The sequence below is a fragment of the Rutidosis leptorrhynchoides genome, chromosome 2 (assembly GCF_046630445.1).
Source record: "Rutidosis leptorrhynchoides isolate AG116_Rl617_1_P2 chromosome 2, CSIRO_AGI_Rlap_v1, whole genome shotgun sequence".
NCBI lineage: Eukaryota > Viridiplantae > Streptophyta > Magnoliopsida > Asterales > Asteraceae > Rutidosis > Rutidosis leptorrhynchoides.
This window is the reverse complement of record NC_092334.1, coordinates 564,045,998-564,070,837: the sequence shown is the minus strand read 5'-3', so window position 1 is coordinate 564,070,837 and position 24,840 is coordinate 564,045,998. Positions and strand designations below refer to the sequence as shown.

Sequence of the window (24,840 nt, the reverse complement as noted above, 5' to 3'; positions counted from 1 at the left end):
TGGAAGTTATAATCTCAAATCGGCCTTTTTGTTCCCATATTTCTCAAATGCAGAAACTTTTATGAGAGTGGAATTTGTAGGTAAAAAGTGTCAATTTTAAGGAGAAATCAACAAGAATTTTAGATTTTTTCCCATACAAATAATCATAAATAATGTAATTAACCTTCTTAACACTTGCTAACACTTGTGGAGCCTTAGATTCTTCCTGTTCATCATCAATTTGAGGGTTTTGTAACTCTAAACCTAAGGTTGATTCGATTTGGCGTTTTGTTTAAAATTGTCATGGATTGATTATGTATGAATGGATAGCTTGTTGATTGCTTTCTTGGAAATGAGGTGAGTACAACCTGTACAATTATGTGTATGTATATGTATGTGTATGTGTATGCGTTGGTAGTTACCCGTAGGGGTGTTTGGTTCTTCGTCCATAGGGACTGACAAAACGTATGATTGTGTTTGGTTCTTTGTCCATAGGGACTGACCGGATGATTGTGTTTGGTTCTTCGTCTATAGGGACCGAACGTATAATTTTGTTTGATTCTTCGTCCATAGGGACTGACCGTATGATGTGTTTGGTTCTTTGTCCATAGAGACTAGACATATGATTGTCTTTGGATCTTTGTCCATAGGGACCCTAACTGTATGATTGTGTTTGGTTCTTCGTCCATAGGGACAGACTGTATGAGTTGTGCTTGGTTCTTCGTCCATCGGGACTGATCGTATGATCTCTGGGTTGGTTCTTCGTCCATAAGGACTGACCGTATGATATTTGGTTGGTTCTTTGTCTATAGGGATTGACCGTACGATTTATGGTGGATTCTTCGTCCAAAGGGACCAACCCTTGATTGATGAATTATGTGATCTTATGATTGTCGATATGCTTATATGTATATATGTGTAGTTGTACTCGTTGTATTCATTAAGTGTTTTCGCTTACTAGTTGTTGTTTAACCTTTTTATAGGTTCCAGATTGAGCTAAGGAAAGAGTACGGTAGATGATTAGTTGTTTGTGGATGATATGCTTTTGGAATGCGATTAAGCTTGACTTGATGTAGCTCAGATTGGTTGCGCTTATGCTAGATGCCTTGGGTAGATGCTCTGGATGGGATAGATATGTCCATATGATCTTGCTAATGCTACTAGTAATGATATTGTGTCAATTTTCTAAATGAGTCAAAATTGTCAACTTGCTTGGATTGTAAGTGGTTGATGAGAAAACACAAGTTATGTATGTAAGTCAAATTTTATGTCAAGTGATGATTTTAAAGTGTTTGATGTCTTTTGATATTAAGTGTCAAAACGGGTCAAAGTGTGATTTTGGTAAGTTCTCCACTCCTGAACGGTTATCACCAGTTCTCGTGCTAAGTCTTCTTCGTCGTCGCGAGTTCTCATGCTAGGTCTTCTTGGTTAGCACGAGTTTTCGTGCTTGGTGTTCTTAGTTAGCACAGATGTGAATTATCATTTGACAGTTGAAATGTGACGAACATCTTATCGGAACATCTGATTATTCGATGTCAATTTGGGTAAAAAAAATTGTCTTTTTCAAAATGAGTCTTGGTCGTTTCAAGTATTGGATGCTTACTATAACTATCAACATAGGCATCTTCGAGCATAGGCAACCGCTTAGGGCCCAAAAATTTAGAAGGGCCCAAAATTTTGAATATTTTTCTCAATATATTTAATTAAATCAAATAAAAAATTGTCAATTAAAGTTAAAATACCTTATTTTTAATAGTTAAATACAATATAAGTAAATAAATTGATAATTTGGAGTATTCTTTTTTTTTATGCGTAGTAAAAAAATTTAACGTATATGTGGGTTCATTTTTATTTTCGTCTAAGGCCTTTAAAATGTTGAGACGGGCCTGACTATTAAGATTAACACTATAATTGACAATCAGTTAAGGATATATATGTGAGATCAAAGATAACTTCATTTTTAGGGGAAAAAGAGATTGTATAGTCATTGATTTATGTGATCAAATGACCCATACTTTAACGTGAATATTGAATTTTACGTACACAATGTTGTAATCAAGTATTTTGTGCTAGATCATACTTTTGATATTGAAACCCAAATAAAAGTGAAAAATAAGGGAAGGAAATAATGAACAACAAGTAGTTATTCCATTGATTAATTGTTTTCTTACAAACTCAGATTAATCCCACAGCTTCCTTGAACTTTCAAAACTAAATTTAAGTAATAAAAAAGGGTTTAAGTAATAAAACGGAAAGATAATGTTGTGGTGCTTCGGTTGTTCACGATGGTTTCATGGTGGTGATGGGTGGTTGATGGCGGCTCAAACGTGGTAATGAGTAAGGAACGGGATTTAGGTTAGGGAGTGTTTATGTGTGTAATCTCAAGGTGTAAAAGGATTGGTTATATGTGTATTGATGAATTCTGTTTTTGGCATGTATAATCAAAAATTCCAAAACCCAATTTGCATGGGATCGTGGAGAGGAGAAAGTGTTATGGTTGGTTCTAGAGATCATGGGGGTGGCATTACAGTTGTCACAAGTCAGGAAACAAAAGAATCAAATTTTTTAGTGTTTTGTTAACTTTTGTTAGATTTAGAACTTGGTGGTGAAATAGTATAGGACTAAAGATGTCACAACAACTATCAACAAAGTTAACTGAGTTAACAATCTCCCTTTAGGTGCGAGTTATGTGAGTGATGTGGGGTTCGGTTACAATGAAGTCATGGCTCTTGAATATCGATTTTCTTCAATTCTAGATTAAACGTTGAAGCTTTAACTGCTGAGAATTTCTATAAAGCGGTTTTTCCAACTTTAAAATCTTCACCCAGCTTCGTATTGAAGTTCTAAAATCTCGACAACGTTATTGTGGGAGAGTATTTCTTGGTTTGAGTGGCGCATCAACAGGGTGTGTGAGAGGAGTGTCAGGTTAAAAAGTTATGGGTTTGTCTTCTGTTTGCATATTGACCTCATTTGCTTCCTCTCAAACGTCAAATCTTTGTTTTTCTTGTATCCATTCTTTGTATCAACCAAATGTCATTCTCCCCCGCATGATGAACATGAGAGAGAGCATGTTCGGAATCAAGTTTCGGTTGATATAATACTTGAGATGCGTCATACATGTAACCTGCTAAGAAGACGTAAACATATCAAGGTGAAATGGGTAATCGACTTTTCGCTTGATGAAGATCGATTTTTTTGTGACAAATAGGTTCTATGAACACTTAACTTCCGGATCACATAGATTTGTAGTGAATTTTAAGTCCCTAGTTATATCAACCAAAGAAAGATTAATGTTAGACGAGTCAACCGACAGACGAATTAGTCTACCGACAGACGAGTCAGTTGGTATATATAGACGAGCATGCTTTACAAGTTAGGGTTAATGATCCTATTTAGTCTCCAGTCGTTTCTCTCTAGTTCCTAGGTATCCAGAAAACCCACGAGTCGAATTAACAACTCTAGTATCGATCTAATCCATCATTCTTGATCGGTTTGACTAAATCGATACCCGAAAGTGTACAATTCGATAGAAACCTCGATCTCGAGATCCGATTATCTCTAACAAAGTGGTATCAGAGCGTATGGTTATAGGATCGAATTGTTTTCCAGCGAAAATCATTTTTGAGATTTTTGCGTATTTTTCACTTTTTTGCTTTAATATCGAAAAATTAATTTTCGTATGTTCGATCTTGAAATTGACTATTGGAAAAGCTTCATTATCATCTTACAAACACTATCAAATTTACAGATCTTATTTTCGTTTCTTAATCTGTCTGGAATCTTGATTTAAAGTCGAAAAAGTTAAGTTTTTGGTCGAATCGATTTGATATATTTAGTGTGGTTTTGGAAAAAGTAAACTTGAAAACTTGTCACGAATGATATAACGTGTATTTGTGCACTTTTGGTTGTTTAAATTTGTGTTTTTGACCACTTCCGTTGTTCGACCACCTCAAACCACCACACACCACCACCAATCTCTCGAAAAACCCTAAAATCTTCAAGAACTCTTGTCGACCGCCAGTCACAGTCAATCGACTGGCTGTTACATTCAATCGACCGACAGGCACTCACGCAAGTCGACCGTAAGTGAAGGAACAAGGTGTAATTATAAATTTATTTTAAACGAAGGAGACGAAGTGCAGTCAATTTAAAAAAAAAGGACTAGTGTTGCAAAGTTTCTGAAAAAGGAAGGGACAATGGGTGGAATTTTTGGGTCTGGCTGTGCAAAAGTTCTAATTTCAACAAGGATTGTTTATGTAATTTTGTAACTGAAATCGAAAATCCACTACATAACCAAATAGTCGGGGGCCTTTTGAAAATCTTTCAAACTTAGGCTGAATTTTGGTTTAACCCCTAGTTCATGTTTTTGAATCTTTCTATAGCAAGTTTAAGCAGATTGACTATTTCGGTCCTAAACTTTCAAGCTTGACTAAATTGTGATAAGGGTTGACCAGTCATGACTGTTTGACTTTGCCTTTGCCCAAAAATTGAACTTTTAACCAAAATGTCAAAATTTTCAGTTTTTCGCGAACTGAAACGACCACAACTCGTATTTCGAAAAACGACCAATTTTTATTTTTTTAACATTATATTGCGCGGCGTCACAGATAACTGCGCGGCGAGCAGTACAACAGAAAACAGACACCTGCAATAGTTTTGTTGACTGTTTCCAAAATCCTTGATACAGCGCGGCGCGTAGGCACTTTGCTATCGTAAAATAATAGTACACCCATACAACTTAGTGTTACAAATTATCTTAAAAAAAAAAATTTAAAAAAAAAAAAAATTGAACTTTACATTTATTTAATCTACATTTTTTTCACTACATTTTTTGCCTTTAATTATTTATTATACAAACATTTATGCCAAATATTTATTTGAGCTAACAGATAATTTTATGATATGCTTCAAAATTTTATTGCACGAAACTCGTGAATCCGCTCGTCTTAAACTAGTACTGATTATTTAATTGCATAATACAAAACGCGTTTTACTCAAACTGATTGTGAACTTCTTTTATTACATCCTTCAATTTTATAACATTGTATTCATATTGCAATATTGCAATACTTTAATAAATCGGCAAATTTGAAGGTATTAAACTAGTTATACATAATTACACAATAATAACTTTAAGTACAATATTATAAAATACCCAAAATAATAATGGTAAATCTTACTCCGTATGTGATTAAATATTACTCTATACAAATAAAAACACATATATGTATTATTATTTAATTACAAAATAAAATTAATAAAACATAACATCAAACAAAAGAGACTAAAACGAGTCAAAGAAGAGCTTGATATACTTTAAACAAGCTGAGCTCGAGCAATTTGAATTTTAAACGAACCGAGCTTGAGCTATTCCAACTTAACTCGATTCGTTTACACTTGTAAAACGAAGGGCCGCTCCACCCTCTCATTCTTCCTCTAGAAATGGTACATAACAATGTCCATTCAGTGGTATAAATTCGGTACAACATAAACGCACCCGTTTATCCACATCAAACCAAATAAATATTTTCCGGATTAAAAAAATGCATACCACGAGTTAATGTGATTAAATAAATAAATAAAGTTAAATTTATACAAAATAAAACCCATCAAAATCGATAAATATAAATAGTAAGTTTATATAAAATAGAGAATATAAAAAGTTAGAGATTCTAAATTTTATTCGGCCATATAATTACAAGCCCATTAAAATTATATTAGACTCCGTATACAAAGTTAAGGGCCCATTATAAAACGCAAACCCTAAATATCAAAAACATAAATGCTTATTTATTTTGTCATCTTTTTCATCCTTCTTTAAACCCCAAACTCAAAACAATACGCACAAAACGTTTAAAATTACAAAATAAAAATATATACAACACGAAAAACAAAAATTCTTACGTCTCTACCGGGACTTTAAAGCCGGAACATCAGTTCGGAACGTACCGATGGACAACTAACCGTCATACTTTGACGTTCCGGGTAAACAATTAGGCCACTTGCTATCGTTCAGCTCTTTCACCAACATTTTTCCTGCCACATCAGCGCCACATCAGCACAAACCCTTTAACATTCCTTTCACTAAACACACACTATCATAAACTTCAACACTCCACTTTACCTATTTTTAATTATTATTTAAAACTTAAAATATAAATATAAATAACATTTTTAAACAAAAAAAAAAAATTACGCCGTTGATACCTGTGATTTATTTATATTTTCTTGACAGCACCTAAACTTAATTTTTTGCATAGTTGGTACCTATACTTTGCCTAACTTTCGTAGTTGGTACCTCAACCTAACTTTCGTTAAGTTTTTAATGTTAACTCCTCACACGTGCCACGCATGTGAGGGCAAATTCGTCACTTTAAATAACTTAGTCCATATGAACAAGTTTCTGGCGAAATTTTCCGGCCAAATCTAATGAGTTCTTCATGTTACATTTACCGGCCAAATATGAAGCATATTTGTTTGAGATGTATTCCATCAACTCATAAACAACTCAACAAGATACATGTTTAAAAAAAATCTAAATAAAAAATTAAAAAGAAAAACATAGGGGTAACCACTAATTTACATATCTCGATTAAAATCGAATTTTGTAACCACTAATTAGAAAATCCAAAACACATTGGCGTTGAGAGTCGTTTCAAATAAAAAAAACATTGGCGTTGAGATAAATCTTAATATTAATATTGCCGACATATCATATTCTAAATATATAACCAGATCTGGCCTCTCGCCTCAATCCAAAATCAAAATTAAACATAACGAGACAACCTCCGTTGCAATCGAACTCACCATGTTTTGTTTTCGGTGACGAGATTAAAAGCCTTGTGATCTGAACAGAAATGCAGTCGAAAAAAGAGATGAAATTTCTTAGAAACATAAACCTTCTATATACACGTGGGAATTGGGAACAAGTTCTGAGAAACATAAACTTGCTGTAAATGTGAAAATTGAAAAGGTAAGAAATTGGTAGGTAGGGAATAATAAAATGTGCTTATATATGTGTAGCCAGGATAGATATTAAAAGTTAGAATTGGGAAAAAGTTTTGTTTGTTTAATTCTAGCTGTACATCTGCAAATGGGACGAATTTGGCCTCAGCACATGTGAGGGGTTAGAAAAAATTACTGTCGTTAGTACCTGTGATTTGTTTACATTTTCATGACAGCACTTAAACTTTATTTTTTGCATAGTTGGTACCTAGGTTTAACTTGAGTTGCGTGGTTGGTATCCAACCTAACGTCCGTTAGCTATTAAATGGTAACCCCTCACATGTGCCACACATGTGAGGGTAATTTTGTCCTTTTAATAATTGTGATTGTGATACTTATAGCATGAAGAAGAAAAAAAGCACAATACCTGATCAAAGTCGTATCAAATCTATCTAATGCTTCGTATGTCACCTGATCAAAGTTCACAAACTATTGTAGTCAATGATCAATGTTAAAATCACATCAATAACATCCCTTCTTCTTTGACACGGTGGCATGATGATTTTAATATTACAAAGGAATCCAATAATTAAGATTATAAATAGTTTTCAAAATAATACGCAAGCTCAAATGAATCACAGTAACATCTTCATCACTGGATCAAAAAGCCCTCCTTAGTCTACTGCTATTTTATCATTTTATCTTTCACTATTGTTTCTTAAATTTCACTACTAACCACATTACTTAATTTGCCCATTTGTAGAAAACCCATCTTTGTATGTGTTTTATTTCTTATTGAATTTTCCCTTTTGTTCATGGTGGGTTTCTTAAAAGGAAAAGTAAAAAAGTATCGAATTTTTGTTCATAGGTTTCTTTCCTTAAGTCTTTCGATAACAAAATTTTCGATCACTCAGATTCATCCTTCACCCATGAGCTCGATTGAAACTAGAAACATCATTCCAGTAATCCTTTGTATATCTAATCGAATCTATCCAACAACATGGAGCTTGCTTGAAACCCATCTACCGGAAATTGATTAACCCGTCACTACCATCTCTGCCGCCATATCTCCGGTTCTCCGAAAAATAGTTGCAGACCTTTTTTACTTTCATGAAAGCTAGAATGTAAACAAGCCCCAAAATTGAGACACAGATCAAGAGTCCCTGCTGTTTTGTTTTGAGTTTAAAGCTTAATTAAAGGAAAACATAAGCTTTTGAGTGAAAAGGATGGTGGTGAAACTGAAGATAGATCTGATGGCGAAATTGAAGGTTTTGGTGGCGATTTCATGGCGTCTGGTTTTCCGACCATGATTTGGTTGATTGATTGGTTAAATTGTGAATAAAATTGATTTGATTGATTATAGGAGTTTTTTAGTGTTAGGGTTTGGGCGTAATCTAGTAGCAGATAATTGGTAACGGATGAGACCGAGTGAAGTTTCAACACTCAAGTTGTGTGAGGGAGTGAGGTAAAGATCCAAAAACCCTTACCAATCAGCTAATTTCTCTTTGTATTTATTTTAGACAATTAAAATTAATATTTTAGACAATTAAATAATAATAATTAGTGAGTATTCAGTTTTAATGTAATTTAAAAGCTTAAGAGACGAATATATCCTCACATGTGTTGCACATGTGAGGAGTTAACCCCCATATACTAACATCAGTTTGATATGGGTACAAAAAATGTTATAAGATGAAACTCTGGGTACCAACAACGTAAAAAAAATAGTTTAGGTGTTGTGATGGAAGTTAGTATAAACTACAGGTACCAACGGCGTAATTTTTTCAACATACAAACTAATCAAATATACCCAATTAATTAATTTTTACCATTTTATAACTTTCAATAATTTAATTAAATTTAAATTAACTATTATAAAAAGAAGACCCATGGAAAAGAAAGATTCACGATGGCTTACGTACTTTGAACACATTGTATAATATTATAAACAAGATATTTTTGCAGTAGGCAGTAGCATCCGACAATATACTCATCATCCTTCCATTTTCAGTCAAATATGGCACTTATTCTAAATTATGAAGTTGCTGGACATGCTAAAATATAAAGTCACTTTTGTGATGAAATTAAAAAGTACCACAAGCTCTAGTCAAGTACATTGAAACATAAAAAAATAGTTATTGTTGATACAAATAATCTAAAGTATCTTGTACTACACATAAGTGGTGGTCAGCTTGCCTTGCTTTTATGAGTAATATTCTTCTTGCATCTCCTATAACAATAAAAACCCATATGAGTTTATCACTATATATACCTTCAAGGTTTCTTTTAAAATGTACATAAAATAAAATGAGAAATAGATAAACCTTTTACTCGTCGTTGGTTGATATGGATCATATCCTTTTTGGGCCGAACTTTTGCATGTCTTATCACGATGGCCATATTGGCCACATCGTGCACATCGTTGTCTTCTTTTAGACTCATTTGATTGTACAATTCTCTTTTTACTTGGTCGTCCAGGTGGACGCTTAATTATTGGTGAGTATATCTTCTCCCCTGTCGAAAAAAGCCACCATATTTTAGTTTTAGCTTGTACTTAGATGATACTTGCCTACAAATAAAATTAAAATGTACATATGGCATTAGAACGTAACAAACAAAAAACTTGGTCTAAAAAGTGAAGTAAACATACTCAATGATGGGTGATTCGGCCATGTTCTCCCACCTTGATCCTAAAGAACCATTAGCTTGATGCATCTAAACAATAATAAAACTTGTCACCATAATATTTAAACAACTAAAAACAATCTGATTAGTTGTGTATTGTAGACAAAGGGAATTAACAAGCATCATTGTCTTAGTCCTCTGATTGTTCACATGGTTTCAAAATCACCGAATTTATTAGTTGACAAAAATTGGACTTTTAAGGTATGTGACAAACTGGTCAACTATGATTTAGTGTTCGCTCTTTTTTAACTCTATTTAACTTGGTTCTCAATTATTTTCAGTGTAGTTTGGCGATTTTGGGTTGTCAAGATTTAAAGCAAATACATTTATATCATCAAAATCTGTTGCTGGAATGTTATGCTTCTTGCAAAAAGAGTCGCTATCAATCAAAAGCATAAATAAATGAAAAAACAGGAAATTAGATTTAAAAAAAAAAATGAAAAAGATGTGTTTTCACCTTGAAAACAATCACGATGGTATAAAAAATAAGGACGATCGTGATTAGTATTGATGGATCAGCCATGGGCTAACAAGAAGAAAAATATCAGGAGTGGTCAATTATTTGACGCTAAAAAAATTAGGGTATACATACGTGGGATTAATACGGAGTATTAGAATTAATTGATGATTATTAATTATTGGGTATATTTGATGGGTTAGTATGTTTAAAATGGGCTTATTTGATAATATTTACTTAAGTGGGTATATATGTGAATTTTTAGAATTTAGTAAGGGTCTATATGTTAAAAACTCAACTTTGAACTTCCCAGTGGACCCGGTATCCATTTAATTACTGTATTTTTTTATTTTTATTTTTTATTTTTTTATATTTAACATTATATTATTATGATAAAAATTGTTGTCAGGTCAATCATAAATTATTATCTATCGAGGGAAGATCGAGTTTCTGATACAAGTGAGTAATTATATGCCCTAGGTGAAGTGTTTACATATAGCACAATGATTTTTATGAATCTTCCGGCATATATGATATTGCCATCTGATTGTATGCAGGGGTGTGCATTAAATGGTTTCGCCCACGAAACTGACCAAACCAAAAGGATTTGGTTAAAATGGTTTAGCTTATTTGGTTCTGGTTTGGTTTTTTAGTTTCACCCGAAATTATTAACGGTTTACGGTTTGGATTTGGTTTGTAAAATACACATTTGGTTTCAAACCGAAAAACCGAAATATACATCTATTTATGGTATATATATTAAATATTAAATATTTTATTTATTTACATTTATATTTAGTTTATATTTATACCGTGTAAAATGAAACCGCGTACGTATTATTTTTACTGATTCTTCTCAGTCAACTCTCTAGGGTAAAATCTTCTCCATTATGCCAATTAACCTAATTTTATACATCAATCAGTTCAATTTTTTTTCTCTCAAATCAAAATCAATTCCATATTTGTGAAGATTGTTTTGCTATAAATTGTTTTGTGAAATAATCAAAATGCACAAATCACAAATCATCCATTCCGATCATCAAAGTGGTGCCGCTAGGTCTGCTACTGTTCTTATTTGGTTCAGTTCAACAATTCCTCACTATGGTATGTTTTAATACAAATTTGTTAAATTCATAACTTTATTGATTCAATTTATATTCATGATTGCTGATTAGGGCTTTTTATAGGTTAAATTCATAACTTTATTGATTCAATTTATGTCCTCACTATGTTCATGCCTCACTATGGTACGGTTTCTTATTAGTTTATTATGGGTTCTTGCTAACATGTTAAAAGCCATGTTTTTGAATTACCATTTGTATTGTATATATCAAGGTTCACCTACTGAAAAGGGCATATATCTCTTATATATGTAAATTTTCTAATTAGTTTATTTTGAATTACTATTATGTGTATATATAAACTGATGGTAATATAGTAGAATTATCATTAGGTAATAGTCGTTACAGCATCTAGTAGGACAGTAGGTGAAGTTTTTTACATACAAAATAAAGTTTGAGAAAGTGAAGCGTAGGGTAACCCGCAAAAGGTCTAAGGTATGAAAACATTTTGATTTATTCATTAATGAAGAAGGGGAGCATAAAAGTAAGTGTCGATATTGCGACAAGGAATATTGTTCAAAATCAACTAGTGGAACAAGTACAATGCATGCTCATCTGACTAATTGTGAAAACTTTTCTGGAAAAAAATGTTGATGGGCAAACACACTTAAAAATTCAGAGAGGAGATGGTGATGATACTAAGATGGTTGCTTGGAAGTTTGACCAGCCCTCCGAGGGCATTATCTTACATGTTGATTGTGGATGAGCTTCCATTCAAATTTGTTGAAGCAAAGGGTTTTAAGCATTTTATAAATGCTACCCAACCCTTGTTTCATATTCCTTCTAGATTTACCATGGCTAGAGATTGTTTGAAGTTGTTTGTTACTGAAAAGAAAAAACTTGGTGCTCTTCTTAGAGGAAATGTTGGTAGGATCTGCTTGACTACTGACACATGGACCTTGTTGGTTGAATGTGAGTTAATGCACTAAATGATAAACTTAAGTATGATTAACCAAATAATATGTTTTGATGATGACACATACATATGCATAAGCGATGACTGACATCTTAACATAAAACATGCAAGGTCACTAATCCATACTTTATCTTGCAAACGACCAAGTCAAACATAGGTTAAAGAATGAAATCAAAAGTTCAGCTAAGCACACGATCGAGGTACGGTCGATCGCATAGTCAACCGTGAAACCCCAAACTGAATTGCAACGCAGTTTTGTGAAAACAAGTTGCACAGTCACCACCACGGTCAACCGCAGTGCGACCGCAGTTTTCTATGTTACCATTTTCGACTAAATAAAGTTTGACTAGTTCCCGACATCTATAATTCATGAAACCTTTCTCAACATGCTTAGAATAGATGCCTTCTTCATACTCAACCGAGTTTTGATCATAAAAACACTAATTGTGATTAATTACGCCTAATGACATCTTAATGACAATTTAGCCAAGATTAGGCACAACACATAAGTGTTAATCAACAACTTGTGATCTTAATTCCTATCTAGATATCCTTAGTATGATCATCAAATACCAACACACTTAAGCCAATGTCACTAGAACAATGATTGCTATTAGAAATGACTTAGTGATTAATTAAGGCTAAATGAGGAACAATGCTCACAAGGTTAACTAGTAATGAATTATAATCCTAAAACACACTTAGATACATTTAGGATGGTCACCAAGTCCCAACTAGAGATTGCTCTTCCCTTGTGCATGTGTTGGACATTAATGTGTACTTACACATTAATCATGTAATATGTTATATTGCAAATTAAACTTATTAAGTGCTTGAATTATAAGTTGTGCAAGTATCTATATGATTGATCCTAGAATAACTATCTCTTGCTATGTGAGTATTACTTTCTACTTGTCAATATGGTTAATACTCATAAACTTGTCAACTTGACTAATATGTTTGCTATGTGCTCATTAGTTTAGATTCAAGTGATTAACCTACTCCAATAGATTAAGTGTAAAATGGTTCACAATGAAAGTATAGTCAATTGTCTATTTAGTCTAGTCTAAGTAACTAAGGGTGATTGCTTTTGACTTAAATTTGATGTCTCTACATACTTCATGATTATCTTATAGAGACATTATTTAATTAATCACTAACTAAACTTAAAAAGAACATGACTTGTGATTAATTGAAACTAGGAAGTTAATGACATAGTGACTAGTATTTAGAATTGAACCAAGGGCATTAAAGTGACTAACTAAGTCTTGACCAAACTGAGATTTCCCAAAATATCAATCAAGACACTTCTCCAAGAATGTTGGATTTACCACTTTTGGAATGATTAGTCACTTTCATGCATTAAGACTAAATCTCACACACCTAATGCATATAGTACTTGTATAGGATGTTTGATTTCTTTTGCAGGTGCTAGAAGGAGTAAAGGTGCCAAAATGTGGTGTTCAAATTTGAGTCAAACGGCTATACAACAGATACCAAATTTGGACTGGAGCACGCACGATCGCACTACGGTCGACCGTGATGTCAACCGTGTGTCAACGGCTACTTTTTGAATCTCACTATAAAAGGCAAACATTTAAGAGCATTTGAAGCTGACCCTCTTGCATATTTCAAAGGCTTATTTCTAGTGATCACAAGTGCATCAATTACTACTCAAATGTGATCAAGCAAGAGAAGATTCTATGATCTTATAGATATAGAATTGGGTTGTTGTAAACTTACTAATCAAAATCATTTATCTTGTGAGTTTACTTAATGTAATATATGTCCTAGTATTGTGTTAGGATCGTCATTGCAAAGTGTATAAGTCTTGTAGCTTCAATTAGTAAAAGCATAGGCTAGCTTAGTGATCTACTTCCTTAAAGGGACTTAGGAAGTTGATTAATCTTATTTGGAGATTAATAATGTCCAAGGTGAAGACAAGTTGATCTAGGTTAGAGTTGATCTTTCAAAGGGATAGAAAGATTAGGTTTGTTGTCTACCAAAGAAGTTGAAGACTTGTAAATCGAATCTTCACCGGGTTTGGAGAGAAGTGCTTAGTGAAGCAACAAATCCCGATTAGTGTAATCGGGGAGTGGATTAAGGTGGATTAGTTAACATCCACCCGAACCACTATAAATCCTTGTGTCTATGTTCTTTACATTACTTCATTTATCATTTTGAACATATACACTACACACATCAAGTTTGAGTTGAGTAGGTTGATCAAAGTTGAATCGAATTTGGTGATCAATCGAAAAAGTGTTAAAAACGTATTAAGTAACTATTCACCCCCCCTCTAGTTACTTACAGACCTCTCTTCAAAGAGTCAATTACACGTGTGTTAATGCACATTACGTTGATAATGAGTGGGTTCTAAGGAAAAGAGTGTTGAACTTCTGCCCGATTTCTAGTCACCTAGGTGTGGACATTGGAAAGGCATTAGAGATGTGCTTGCTGAAGTAGGGGATCGAATCGAATATTTTTACCATCACGGTAGATAATGCTAGTGTTAATGATGTGGCTGTTGCTTATTTGAAAAGTAAGTTTGCAAACTGGGAGAATTCTATTTTGAAAGGGAAATGGTTACATGTTCGATGTACTGCTCATGTTATTAATCTTATTGTACAAGATGGTTTAAGTCATATTGGCAAGTCTGTTGATCGTGTGAGGGCTGCTGTCAAGTATATTCGACAATCTCCTCAAAGACTAACGAAATTCAAAGAATTCGCTGAAATCGAGAAATGCATGAGCACCAAGAGTTTGATTCTAGATGTGTTGACTCGTTGGAATTCAATATAATTAATGTTGGAAACGGCTCAAAAGTATGAACGTGCATTCGGAAGATATGATAATCAGGAGAGGCATTATAGAGAAGATCTTGACAAGACTGGGGTCCCGACATCAACTGATTGGGCAAATGTAAGGAGGTTGGCCAAGTTCTTGGAACATTTTTATGAGCTCACTTTGAAGGTTTCGGGGACACTACATGTTACTGCTAATGGATTCCTTGATGATATAACATCTATCGATGCAATTTTGAATAATTGTCTTTGTAGCAATAAAGATAAAGATCTCGTTTCAATGGCACAACTCATGAAATCTAAGTTTGACAAGTATTATGGAGGCTTAAAAAGCTGTAATATGGCAACAATTGTTGCATCTGTGCTTGATCCGAGAAACAAATTTGAGTACATTGAAGTGTTAATGGGGGATGTGTATGGAAACATTGAAATGAAAGGTTAATGTGCCATTAATAAAGCTTCTTTGGTGGAGTTGTATGAAGATTATGTAAGAATTTATGCACCGAAGCTGTGACGACCCGGAAATTTCTGACTAAATTTAAACTTAATCTTTATATGTTTCCTACACGATAAGCAAAGTCTGTAATGTTGAGTCTTAAAAATTTTGAACTGTTTTCATTAATTCATTTACCCTGTGACTAGTTCCAATGATTCACGAACCATAATATGTAAATACACGTATAACAATTGGAAGCACACTAATTCTTTGGTTTTCAAAATATATGTAGCATTTTAAGGACGTAATAAAAATCTATTATAAAATGTATTTTTATATAAGATATTAAATCATACTTAAATAATTTTGAACACTTTTTTACTAAAGATAAATAAAGTGAATAATAGATGGTTAGTTCATTGTTGATATATAATTTCTAGTTGTATCTGGACTTTAAATTGAGCTCTTAATAGACTCGTAGTAATGAAATAAGGAACTTTCAAACAAACAAATTGATTATTAATGGAACACGAAATTTAGTCTGTAATAGACGACGATTAACTAATTGCACGTTTCTTAAATGAATGTAATATATCATTAATATTATTATATTCTTATTATTATTATATTTAATTTAATTGATATTGTACTATATATTGCTTTCTGTAATTGAAACAATCAGGACACCACTTGGCATCCGTGAATTTTATTGAATATTAAGATTACTATGTTGTTGTTTTACTCACAATCATTCTTCTTTATATATATAGGCACGAGTACATATACATACATATATGTTACATTTACATAAGCACATAGATACAATGTAATCGTTCTGTTACTATCATAAGTATCTCAACTTTTCACTTCACCACCATCCCGTGTTGCTACAGCCACTTTGAAAAGAATCCCATGTTACTATTCCCTTGTGAATCATTGTTGAACATAATATCTACCATCTATCTTATTCTATATAAACATAGGTAAATACACTTACACATATTGGATCACTCTCTATATTTTTTTGTTCCATTTGTCCGGCCACTCTAGCTTCACCATCTTCATACACCACCGGGAATCATCACTTTTGGCCAACCATCTTCAACCTCAAACACCTCACCATCTCGTCTCCTGCAAATCATCACCCCATGAACCAACACAACCCATATAATCCACCATTCTTTCATATTTTGTTGTTGTGAACCTATGCAACCGTCACCTTATAACCACCATAGAACCAAACCATCATTAACCTTTTGCTTAACCTTTTCTGTTTTAAAATAACAAGCGTCACCATCGAAACTAATCATCTCTACCTCCTGTTTTGGGTTACTTTAAATAACACCACTTTGTTCTTTGTCTTCATGAATCACCATCAAAACCCACACCTTGATCACCTGTTAGTTCCTATAGCTGCTACGCTACTACTATACAGCTCCTACTGATGTTTGAGTCGAGAATTGATCTCTTGTAGGACGATCTTACTGCTGCAAACATGCTGTTGGAACCACTCCTGTTTCCTGCTGTAAACGGGGACCATAATCAATCATCGAATCACCACTTTTTGTTCACTGTTTGTGACCGACCAAGACCCACCAACCGAGACTTTGTGTGTAGCTGGTCATGGTCTTTCAATAGCCGTTGTTACAGTTCATGTGTTCCGTAAAACCATTAGCACGTGCAGTCAGGTCACGTGCCATCATCATCTTCACGACCTTCCTCTTCTCCCTCTCTTGTTCCTTCGTGAACCCATAAACCATAAACCATCGTCTCCATCTATTTCTCTCTAAAATTCATCGATAATGAACCCCTAACTCACCTCACCTCATTCATCACCCAACCACCTTCACACCATATCTCTTTTTGTCTCTCTCTCCCTCCTATCTAAAACCGAGAACACCCACGAAAACATTGCTGCTGCAGTATTATTTTTCTTCTGTTGTAAACCGATCATCTCTCTCTCTCTCTCTCTCGTATACCTCTCTTCGAGAACCCATCATCAAAACAACCACCCTTTAAACTATTAGTGTTGCTGTAGGATTCGAGTTATTTAACATGAAACCAACAAACTGCTACAATTCCTTTTCTGTTTCAGTACAACGACACAAACAACTCCCATAAACTAAACCACCGCTGCCATTTATATAACTTCATACAGCTCACTATGATTGCAGTCGTCAACCACAAAACCTCCACCCTATGATCACTGTGTGCTACTGCCTTGTATTATTTTCTTACTCGTTTGATTACCATAACTCCCTTCTACTACTGCTTCCCTTTTTCATGACCCAAAATAAAGATGAAGATGAACAATAATTGATTCGCTGCTGAGTATGCTTTTGATTCTGTATAAACCTCACAAACCACCACCAATTTTCCTTTATTAATTGCTATGGTTGTCGATTTATAAAGAAAAAGAGATACTTGATAGCACGCCTAGGATTCTTCCTTTTTGGTATAAGTATTTATAATATTATTATTAATGGGGGATGACAACAGAATGATGTATGATGATGTTATTAAAGCCATGTGACCCTGTTGTTGTTCGATCCCAGCTGAAGAAAAGCAGAATACGAAACCCTTGTTATATGTCGAATCAATACAAGTTGGGTCATTAAACTGTTATTGGATTAGGCTATTTATGTTTTAAATGATTTGGCAATATAAATTAATCGATGTTGGGCCCTAAGTTCGGCTTCTATTTGGGCCAAAACCTAAATATAATCAGATGATAAAGGAGAAAAAGAGATGCGGGATAAATGAAATTATGATTCAAAGATTATCAGAAAGCAGGAACGGAGGAGTGGTGTGGGGTGTTATTAGGTTAGCGAGAGGTCTTGGGTTCGAGTCCGGGCAGGGGTGTTTTGTTCTTAAATCCGATTTTTTTTTAAAAGGTAGCATTAAATTTATATTATTATTATGTTTATTACTATTATTATTGTTATCATTAATATTATTACTTTTATTAATAACATGACTATTAAAATTATCATTTTTAAAACTATCATTAGTATTATTATTAGAATTATCATTATTTTTATCATTACTATCTTTATTATTAATTTTATGAGTATGATTATTATTATTAGTTTTATGAATATTATAATTATTAATATCAACATTATTATTTTTATTATAATTTTTAACATTAATACTATTATTAACATTACTATCATTTCTACTATTACTAGTAACATTATTATTATTATTATAAGAACTATATTATTATTATTGTTATTATTATTGTTATTGTTATTATTATTATTATTATTATTATTATTATTATTATTATTATTATTATTATTATTATTATTATTATTATTATTATTATTATTATTATTATTATTATTATTATTTTACTACTAGTATCATTATTATTATTATTATTACAACTATATTATTATTAAAAGAATCGTTATTAGAAAAACTATCATTTTATTATTAATATTAAAACATCATTTTTAGAAAAATTATCACTATTATTAAAGTTACTAGCTTTACTAAAAATTATCATTTTAAAAATTAACATTTTTATTATTAATATTACTATTATTACTATCATTATTATTAATATCCTTAATCTAGTATTATTAAACTTACTAATTTAACAAATAAATGATCTTTATATAAAAATATAACTAATACCCATAACTTAACTATATTAATATCTTTACTTAATTAAAATATATAAAATAAATATATTTAATTAAATAATGAAACCTATAAATTATTAATATAAAAATGTTATCATAAGTAAATATATATATAAATTTGTTCAATTATATGTGTTAATATATATATAAATGATATAGGTTCGTGAATCCGAGGCCAACCTTGCATTGTTCAGTTCAGTCGTATGCATATTTTTACTACAAAATATCGTATCGTGAGTTCATTTGCTCCCTTTTACTTTTTATATTTTTGAGACTGAGAATACATGCGCTGATTTTACAACTGCTTTATTAAATGCTTTTGAAATATATTTTTGAACTGCGAATACATGAAATGCTTTTATAAATGTTTGACGAGATAGACACAAGCAAAACATTCCTCGAATGAATTATTATGCAGACGGAAGTTCAATGGATTATTATTGAATTAGTTGGACGTTATAATTGCCACTAATTGTTGTGAATATTTCCCCTGATTATTATTGCTTGATAACCTAAGAATTAGAATCGGGTATGGCCCTAATTCACGAGAATCCTAAAGGTAACTACCGGGTTTAACACCCCTACCCAGAATGTTCACTAGACAGAAGAGCTAGTGGGCGTGGTGTTTAGTACTTCGAGGTTTATATATTATACAGACGAGATGTTCTGTTTTTTTGGGGATATTATTTATGCGCATTATATGTTAAGGTCGGTTACCAAGCCAAGCAATGAATGAAAAGTGAATGTTATGTATCGAGAGAGTGATTTTATACACAGGTTATGTGCATGATATTTTTATACACGGGATATGTGTACGGTTACTAAGATTTATGAAAAATGGTTTTGTACACGAGATAGGTGTACTGTATTTAAATCTTGTGGTCTATCAAAATGATGAATTTTATTGCTTATGATAAACCTATGAACTCACCAACCTTTTGGTTGACACTTGAAAGCATGTTTATTCTCAGGTATGAAAGAAATCTTCCGCCGTGCATTTGCTCATTTTAAAGATATTACATGGAGTCGTTCATGGCATATAGAGGTCAGAACCTCGCAATGGGACCATCTGATGAAGATTTCGTCCAGGTGGATTAGGACGGGTCTCTACAGGTGGTATCAGAGCGGTGGGCTTAGCGAACCAGGTCTTGCATTAGTGTGTCTAACTAGTAGTTGTTTGGATGCATTAATGAGTCTGGACTTCGACCGTGTCTGCATGTTAAAAGTTTTGCTTATCATTTCTAGTCGGAAATCATCTGCTTATCATCTTTAGAAAATTACCTGCTTATCATTCTTAGTCTAGACACGTTTTACTGCATTGACTGCATGAATAGTGTATAGACAAAATTCATATCTTAGCACATCTGTTACTATAGACTTGCCTGACAAATGCCGTAAATTCCTCCGTAGGCTACGAAATCTTTAGTACTATATATATAGATATTCTAGATAGTTAGAATATCATCCAAGATTCGAAAATCATTTCATATCAAAAAATCCTTTATTTACTCGTACGAAATGGAACTCGCCACTAGTTCAAGTTCCTCGAATTCCGACAGCTATTCCGATATGGAAACACACTTGAGCCCCGAAAGCAGTATAACCAGAATGGATCAACAAATCAGTCATCACAAATTCTGGATGAATTGGGAATGGGTTCGTAGTCGACTTAATCAATGGAGACGTGAAGAAGGCGATCCCTTCCATCAACCGAATTCACCTCTTGGTGAAGAACCTGAAGCACTTACCGGCGAACCTGTCCGAAACACCATTTTCACCCTCATTTCTAGAATAGTTCGAAACGATTACGTAATATCTACAATTCTAGATCTTATTCATCAACTCATTCCGACCGATAATCATCCTGAAATAATGGAAGAAGTTAACGAGCTTCGCACTTGAGTAATCAATTTGGAAAATATGGTGCAAAATGTACCAGCTTTAGCAACATCATCAGGCACCAACAGTACCACCAATAACATAAGCCTCAACATCACATGCCTCAACATCTCATTTTGTATCTCGAGTATAATTATAATTCTACAAATCGTTCTACATCCATTATCTTCATTCTACATGACGATTATATAATTTCTAATGTTTTAGAGATTATGTGTTATAGTTCTAACGATAAATCAAATGAGATTAATATGATATTAACTCATTAAATCCACGATTATATCTGAAGAAAATATATATGTATATATGTTTTCATAAAGATTGTAATCAAAAATCCTTTTGTACAAACTGTTAATGGTGAAAATATTTTAACGGGTAGGTAATACCCGAGGAATATTTAGATTTCACATTAATAAGTTACACTGTACATTCTTCGAATCTAATTCAACAATCAATTACTATCCTACTTACAACCACCGATATACGTATCCGTTCACCATAGAATAACCATTTGCATCTAATTTCATATTTGGATTTTGATTTACCAGAATCCAACAAGTGGCATAATGAAGAAAACATTGGACAAAATAAAATTTGTTAGAAACAAACAAATTAATTATGAGAAATTTTGTTAAGAATCCACGCTAACTGTTCCTAGCTAACTGATTACATTTTATTTATCGCAATTTAATTATCGCAATTTATATTCTCGCAATTTTATTTATCGTCATTTAATTTCTGTTATTTATTTTACGCACTTTAAATATCGGGACAAGGTTTTGACATATCATATCGACGCATCTATATATATTATTTGGAATAACCATAGACACTCTATATGCAGTAATGATAGAGTTAGCTATACAGGGTTGGGGTTGATTCTATAATAATATATATACTTTGAGTTGTGATCGAGTCTGAGACATGTACATGGGTCACGATAACGTATTAATTAATTCGAATATTATATATTATATATTAAACTATATATGAATTGTGACCTGCTAACTGTGGACTATCAACTGAGGACTACCAACATTGGACAATTAAAATGAATTAAAATATTGATTATAACATATGAAACTAAATATTTCTTCAAGTTTGCCACTTGATTTCATCTTAAACCTCATTTGTATCTTAACGATTACAATCTGCGTTCAAACTTTTCATGATTCTTGAAAACACCTCAATCGAGAGGATGAACCAACCGCACTTCATCTACGAAAGAAAAGATTAATGCATATAGTTATGCACCTGAAAAATTCCCGGAACCTAAGTAAACGTTTAAAACGTATCTGTGTTAGTTCCTTTGGCGTTGTTATTACCGAAAATAACTTTACAATTCCTTTTCCAAAGTAGCAAATTTTGTCACAGCTCCATCAAGACAACTTCAACATTTCGTTCGAAACAACCTTATCATAACCCTGATATATATGCGTACTCTTTTTTTGTTACCGGGGAACCTTTTATATTCCACCATATTACCATCAGCGTTTAATCATCTAAAAATACAATTCTCTTGAAACCACCTCGGATTGATAACCGATGATTCATATAGGGTAGTATTAAATGCAGAAGAAACAGTAAAATTGTAGATGGTCTAAACGACCAAAAGTTTGATAATAAAGAATGGAATGTTGGGAATGCTCGATAGAAAAATTGGTACTGAAAAACGGATTGAGTAAACTATAAAGGAGACTGTGGACAAATCACAAGGACTAAATCTATACTTAACGAATTCAGATGATTCTATATCTGATGAACTCTTCAGCGAATACCTTACTCCTGACTCTAAACTCTTGCGGACAAATTTTCTTCATCAACCTTCGATCATAGAAATTCCAAAATATCGTCATAAATATCTTCGATATTTCTAAAGATATTTTCATAAATATTCTTATCTGAAACTATTTATCTCTTCGTGATATCAGTGTTACATCAGAAAGGAAACTATATTAGTTTTTAAATTCTAAAAAAAATTCGAATTTGAATTATGAATGATTTTGAAGTAGTGTTGGGAACTGATGCATGAGTTAGTATAATATAATGACACTTGATCAACGTGATTCTATTACAGTAAGTCATGCTGAGTTTCTAATGAAACATGATGATTCACAGACCATAACGTCATCATGTGCCATGTTACACGACTCTTACATTCTACTTGATCTCCAAACATATCGGGAACATGTTTTCCTGATAATTCTATCTTTTCTCTTGAATTCTGGTAATTTAACCAATCAAGATCCTACTATTACAATTTCTCTCTTGAAACGTTAGCTATGTTCATTTCGAATTTCATATCTATGAAATCCGGACCATTATTCGCTTGACTTAAAGTCGGGAAGAGAAAGAAAAAGGATGGAACTCCATAATACAAAGGAAATGAAGAGGGTGGATTTATAGTAAAATATCCGACAGAGCAATCAAAACAGATCGCCGTATTGAATTATAGAGATCTTAATTTCCTTATTCGCCGAAGAATCAAATCTTTTGGATTTCGAAGATTTTCTTCAAATCCCTTGAATTCCGGAATTCAACCCTGACTACGTCAAAAGTCAAATCCCTATCTCAATCTTTTATGATAGCTTCACTCGTACGCTTCGCATAAACAAATTGTTTTATCTATATTACTCGAAGATGATAAAACTCTAATTTCTAGCCATATACATCATAAAAACATACTTATTGTCAGCCATGACGATTTCACTCAAATTTCGGGATGAAATTTCTTTAACGGGTAGATACTGTGACGACACGGAAATTTTGGACTAAATTTAAACTTAATCTTTATATGTTTCCGACACGATAAGCAAAGTCTGTAATGTTGAGTGTTAAAAATTTTGAACTGTTTTCATTAATTCATTTACCCTGTGACTATTTCCGATGATTCACGAACTATAATATGTAAATACACGTATAACAATTGGAAGCACACTAATTCTTTGGTTTTCAAAATATATGTAGCATTTTAAGGACATAATAAAAATCTATTATAAAATGTATTTTTATATAAGATATTAAATCATACTTAAATAATTTTGAACACTTTTTTACTAAAGATAAATAAAGTGAATAATAGATGGTTAGTTCATTGTTGATATATAATTTCTAGTTGTATCTGGACTTTAAATTGAGCTCTTAATAGACTCGTAGTAATGAAATAAGGAACTATCAAACAAACAAACTGATTATTAATGGAACACGAAATTTAGTCCGTAATAGACGAAGATTAACTAATTGCAAGTTTCTTAAATGAATGTAATATATCATTAATATTATTATATTCTTATTATTATTATATTTAATTTAATTGATATTGTACTATATATTGCTTTCTGTAATTGAAACAATCAGGACACCACTTGGCATCCGTGAATTTTATTGAATATTAAGATTACTATGTTGTTGTTTTACTCACAATCATTCTTCTTTATATATATAGGCACGAGTACATATACATACATATATGTTACATTTACATAAGCACATAGATACAATGTAATTGTTCTGTTACTATCATAAGTATCTCAACTTTCCACTTCACCTCCATCCCGTGTTGTTACAGCCACTTTGAAAAGAATCCCATGTTACTATTCCCTTGTGAATCATTGTTGAACATAATATCTACCATTTATCTTATTCTATATAAACATAGGTAAATACACTTACACATATTGGATCACTCTCTATATTTTTTTGTTCCATTTGTCCGACCACTCTAGCTTCACCATCTTCATACTCCACCGGGAATCATCACTTTCGGCCAACCATCTTCAACCTCAAACACCTCACCATCTCTTCTCCTGTAAAACATCACCCCATGAACCAACACAACCCATATAATCCACCATTATTTCATATTTTGTTGTTGTGAACCTATGCAACTGTCACCTTATAACCACCATAGAACCAAACCATCATCAACCTTTTGCTTAACCTTTT

General features: G+C 32.6%; 1 protein-coding gene across 1 annotated transcript; it reads left to right on the top strand.

Annotated features, from left to right (window-relative positions):
- Positions 1 to 11,813: 11,813 nt before the first annotated feature.
- LOC139889751 (zinc finger BED domain-containing protein RICESLEEPER 2-like) lies at positions 11,814 to 14,905 on the top strand. Its single transcript, XM_071872687.1, has 2 exons — positions 11,814 to 12,099; positions 14,604 to 14,905. The coding sequence occupies exons 1-2, from the start codon at positions 11,814 to 11,816 to the stop codon at positions 14,903 to 14,905; spliced, it is 588 nt and encodes a 195-aa protein (XP_071728788.1).
- Positions 14,906 to 24,840: the final 9,935 nt, after the last annotated feature.

Bases quoted from the DNA above. Each gene is read 5' to 3' on its own strand.
- LOC139889751 (XM_071872687.1), top strand. From the start codon at position 11,814: ATGGTGATGATACTAAGATGGTTGCTTGGAAGTTTGACCAGCCCTCCG. The intron at 12,100-14,603 runs GTGAGTTAATGC...CCATCACGGTAG, and splicing joins ATGGACCTTGTTGGTTGAAT to ATAATGCTAGTGTTAATGAT.